The 5388-nt window shown below is 33.2% G+C and overlaps 1 protein-coding gene across 1 annotated transcript; it reads left to right on the forward strand.

Annotated features, from left to right (window-relative positions):
- The first annotated feature begins 561 nt into the window (after positions 1–561).
- Positions 562–1267, forward strand: LOC107787006 (multiprotein-bridging factor 1c). The gene has a single exon (XM_016608522.2). It carries the CDS (start codon positions 642–644, stop codon positions 1083–1085), a length of 444 nt encoding a protein of 147 aa, XP_016464008.1. The 5' UTR covers positions 562–641; the 3' UTR covers positions 1086–1267.
- The last annotated feature ends 4121 nt before the right edge of the window (positions 1268–5388 follow it).

Raw genomic sequence — 5388 nt, forward strand, 5'->3', positions numbered from 1 at the left:
ATGAACTGAAAACTCCTCTATTAAATGAACTGAAAACTCCTCTATTTATAAAAGAAAGGAAGCAGCTGCGAGGCTTTTCGGGAAGCAGCTGCAAGACTTTTCTTTAGCTGCTTGTAAGCTGTCTGCATGAGTTGCTTGCAACCTGCCTGTTTAATAAGAAGCTGCTGCAAATCATTTCATTGAGCTGCTTGCAACCTGCCTGCATCAAGCTGCTTGTAGATAAACTTCAATAGAGTACTAAATGGATAATCTTCTTCAGGAAGATTATCTATAGCGGAATAATAAATAAACATCCACAATATAATTATTTTCATAACAATTAGTATATTTTATATTTATATAATTTTTAAATATATAAATTTTATTTTAAAAAAATAAATAAACTATATTCAAATTCACATAAAAGAATTAGTCAATATTCTTGGAGAACAAGCAAACGTAGTCTTAAGCTGAGTTTAGACTCTGGAACCTTCCCACACATTCTTCTTGTATTATTAAACGATCTACATTTTACCCGAACCTTCTAGAGTTCCACTCCACTATATATAAGCCTCTTCTCTTTCCCTTTTCCTCTTCCAATTCAAAGTTCAACTAACAAAAACCAACTTCCATTAGCATCGATTATACTCATTTAATTGAAGATGCCGGTCCGACCAACGGGAGGAATGAAACAAGAGTGGGAGCCAGTCGTGCTCCACAAGCCAAAGATGAAAGCACAAGACCTGAGGGATCCAAAGATTGTAAATCAGGCATTGCGAACCGGAGTACAGGTTCAAACGGTGAAGAAATTCGACGCCGGTTTGAATAAGAAGACGACTGCCGCTTCCGCTGCTGCTAATGTTAGAAAGCTAGATGAGGCGGCGGAACCGGCGGCGCTTGAGAAAGTACCGGTGGAGGTGAGGCAAGCTATACAAAAGGCGAGGATTGAGAAGAAGATGAGCCAATCTGATTTGGCGAAACAGATCAATGAACGGCCGCAGGTTGTTGCAGAGTACGAGAATGGAAAGGCCGTTCCTAATCAAACGGTGTTGGCTAAAATGGAGAAGATCCTTGGTGTTAAACTTAGAGGTAAAATTCACAAGTGAGTGTTTGTATGAGATTGCAAAGTTCCTGGTTGTATTGTTAATAACTTGTGGATTCTCCAGGATTTCGTGTTCTGATCTGATTAATCGTCTTGTAACTGTTTAGAAGCTGTGGCTATGTAAAAAAATTATAGTGTCATGTGTTCATCTTAGTGAAAAATGGTAGATACTCTGTTTCAATTTTATTTGGTTTAGATCTTTCTTTTCTTTTTTTTAATGTCTTTTAGATATTTTAAATTGTTAATCGCTGTAATTAGTAGTTTTTTTTACAAAATGTTTAAGTATATAAATTTTTATTTTTTTTTAAAGATTTTATATTTGAATTTATCCTAAAAACTAGGACACACAAATTGAAATAGATGGTGTAATGTGTTATTTTGGGCAAAATATTTATCAAAAGTTATGGTATGGTTTAATTCGACTCTTAAAAAATAAATTCAATCGGAGCTACACCTCAAATACTTTATGAGGTGTTTGCTGGTTCCTCAAACTTTATGTGGGACGACATCACTTCGATGGATTAAATAACTAATCACTAATTATTTCTGTTTTATGCGATCAAATTTGATCCTAACAACTAATTATCCATAGGCAGAATATACATCGGATGATGCAATTATCAATTATGGACGAAAGAGAACAAGATTTATGTTGGTGTAACAAAGCCTAATATTAAATTTGCCATAATGCGACGAATTAAACAGTGATTAGGACTCACATTTCTATGCAGGGAAAATAAATTAGTATATTCCAGCAAAAACACCAAAACAAAACACTACTTTCTCTTTCAATTTATGTGGTATCATATTGCAAATGTAAGAAGCACATCTTTAAATTTTTTTAAAAAAAAAAAACTCACTAAAAAATACTTATGACTCACAATAAGAAATTTTGATTTGATTCTCGAAATACTTAGTCACAATAAGAAAATTTGATTTGATTCTCGAAATTCAAATTAGGGCGGAGAGAGTAGTATAAATATGTCGGGGAATAGAAAGTAAATTATATAGTATCCAGAAGTAGGATATATAGTATTCAAATTGTACAAATTAGGACGGAGAGTAGTATAAAAATGCCGGGAGTAGAAATTAAGCAGTGTTATAAAATAAAGACGGTAAAGTAAGGACAAGTATAGAGAGAAACTGATATATTATTCAAATTTCAAACTTATGTACATAATGAACTGAAAAAGCAAGCTGCTTCTGCAAGCTGATGTGTAAGCTGCTACGTACCAGATATAGATAATCTTCTATTGGGGGTAATATTTATCCATAACGGAGTATCGAAAAGATAAGCTCATTATACCAGATATAGATAATCTTTTATCGGGGGTAATGTTTATCCATACGGGATACCGAAAGGATAAGCTCATTATACCATATATGTATAATCTTCTACCGGGGGTAATATTTATCCATAACGGGGTACCAAAATGATAAGCTCATTATACCAGATATGGATAATTTTCTACCAGGTATAATGTTTATCCATAACGAGGTACCGAAAAGATAAGCTCATTATACCAGATATAGATAACCTGCTACCGGGTGTGATGTTTATCCATAATGGGGTACTGAAAGAATAAGCTTATTCAGGAGACTTATTTGCAATAGAGTACTAAATAGATAAACATATTTACGGCAGAATCTCATATAGATAAGCTTCTTAAGGAAGCTTATTTACAACAGAGTACTAAATGAACATCCATAATATAATATATTTATAACACTCCCCCTTGGATTTTCATTAAAAGATAATGTATCTCATTAAAACCTTACTAGGAAAAAACCCGTGAAAAAAAATCCTAGTGAAGAAAAAAGAGTACACATATTTAGTAATACGCATAACTAGTTGTCTAAAAAAAACCTTATAAGGAAAACCCTGTGGGAAAAAACTTAGTAAGGAAAAAAGAGTATAGCGCGTATTTTACTCCTCCTGATAAAAACCTTGTTTCAAATATTTGAGTATCCGCATTCCAATCTTGTATACTATCTTCTCAAAATTTGAAGTTGGCAAAGATTTAGTGAATAAATATGTCGGATTGTCACTTGAACGGATTTATTGCACATAAATGTCACCATTTATCTCCTTTTATAAATTTTCCCTTTAATTGGGCTATGCATGCAACATTGTCTTCGTATAAAATTATGAATCTTTTATCACATTTCAAACCATATTTTCCTTGAATAAAATGAATCACTGATCCCGACCATACGCATTCCCTACTTGCTTCATGAATAGCTATTATCTCAGCATGATTTGAAGAAGTAGCAACAATAGATTGCTTTGTGGAGCGCCATGATATGACAGTACCTCCACATGTAAACATGTACCCAATTTGAGATCGAGCTTTATGTGGATCAGATAAATAACCTGCATCTGCATAACCAACAAGATCTACACTACCTTTATTAGAATAAAATAAACTCATATCAAGTGTTCCCTTTAAATATCGCAATATATGCTTAATCTCGTTCCAATGTCTCCGTGTAGGGGAATAACTATATCTTGCTAGTAAATTAACAGAAAATGCTATGTCATGCCTTGTAGCATTAGCAAGATACATAAGTGCACCAATTGCACTAAGATAAGGTATTTCGGGACCAAGGAGTTTCTCATCCTCTTCTGGGGGTCGGAACAAATCCTTATTGGTGTACTCAATAGGTGCGCTTTGTCCATGTAAAAGCATTTTAAAACCCTTTTTGTATAGGCAGATTGATGGATAAAGATCTCGTCTGCTAAATGTTCAATTTGTAGACCAAGACAAAGTTTTGTCTTTCCAAGATCTTTCTTCTCAAATTCTTTCTTAAGATGTTCAATTGCCTTTTGGAGCTCTTCTAGAGTTCCAACAAGATTTATGTCATCAACATAAACAGCAAGTATAAAAATTTTTGATGTCATTTTCTTTATAAAAATACATGGACAAATAACATCATTTATGTAACCCTCTTTCAGCAAATATTCACTAAGGCGATTATACCACATACGCCCAGATTACTTTATACCATACAAAAATATTTGTAATCTGATTGAATACATTTTTCGAGATTTTAGATTTGCCCCATGCATTTTAAATCTTTCAGGGATCTTCATATAGACTTAATCAAATGAGTCATATAGGTTATGACTTGCATTTATATGGCATGACATCTTTAGGTGTATGGACTACAGGTCTGATCCTCACAATCTTTTACAATATTATGAACTATATTGTATCAAATATATCGTCGACGATCATTTTGTATTGGTTCCTAATCGACATAACTTGTTGAGATCTCATCACTTTCTTTATTTTCAGGTACTTGAACTTCTTCTGAAGTTTCATGAAATGTTATGCCGTTGGCTCTTCTAGAGCTCATTTCCTCCTTATTATGATCATTTTGATCATTTGCTCCTATCATTTTTCAAGGATTGTTACCTTTGGAGCCTATCGGTTTACTACGCTTCATGCGTGCAGTAAACTTTATCCTTCAGGGAGTTTAATTTTAATAGGAGCATTTGCAGCTGAAATATGATATTTAATTTTGGATCAGCAAATGCTTCTGGCATTTGACTTGAATTATATTCTAAGTGAGGATCATATTAATGATAATTCAATTCATATAGCATGTTTTTCAGCTGTTTATTCCATCCCCCAAATGTTAGAAAAACTAATACATATCCCCCATCTTCTTTGGGAAACCTATCTTTGTGCATTGTGGTAGAGAACTTAACCATATACCACACATCAAAAGTTATTAGATAGTAAAAATATTTGGTTTCTGATCCTAAGCCAATTGTGAGGGGAGGACTTATCATATATTGTTGGTCTGATACATACAAGTGCTGCTGTATGTAATTTAGAAAATCTTAGACCAACACATGAGGATTTGTTCTCATAAGCAATAGTTTAGCCATTAATAGGAGGTATTCAATGCTAACCTAGCTTGGATATAAACCAGCATCATCAAGATGAACTATCTTGATTTTATAATCTGAAAATTATACTCTTAATTGAGAAAAATAATTTCAAATGCCAAACTACTAGTTGACAATAAACACACGTGTAACCTTCTCATATATGTATCTATAAGTAGTTTACATGATAGGTGAATGGGCCCATATCCACCTTTTATATATTTCAGAATTTAGGGGTCTTAGTCTCAACTTTAGCTGGTATAATCAATTTATTATGAGAATAAGCAACACAAGAGAATTCTTGAAGAATCTTCTAGTTCTTCGGTATATGCTTATCTGAATTCTCAAATAACTCATTTAAAAATAGCAAATAAAAATTTCAAGTTTATCATGATATGTGCTATCTCTT

The sequence above is a fragment of the Nicotiana tabacum genome, chromosome 23, assembly GCF_000715075.1.
Source record: "Nicotiana tabacum cultivar K326 chromosome 23, ASM71507v2, whole genome shotgun sequence".
Lineage (NCBI taxonomy): Eukaryota > Viridiplantae > Streptophyta > Magnoliopsida > Solanales > Solanaceae > Nicotiana > Nicotiana tabacum.

What these genes read in the sequence shown, in the direction of transcription:
- LOC107787006 (XM_016608522.2), top strand. Translation starts at nt 642, where the DNA reads ATGCCGGTCCGACCAACGGGAGGAATGAAACAAGAGTGGGAGCCAGTC.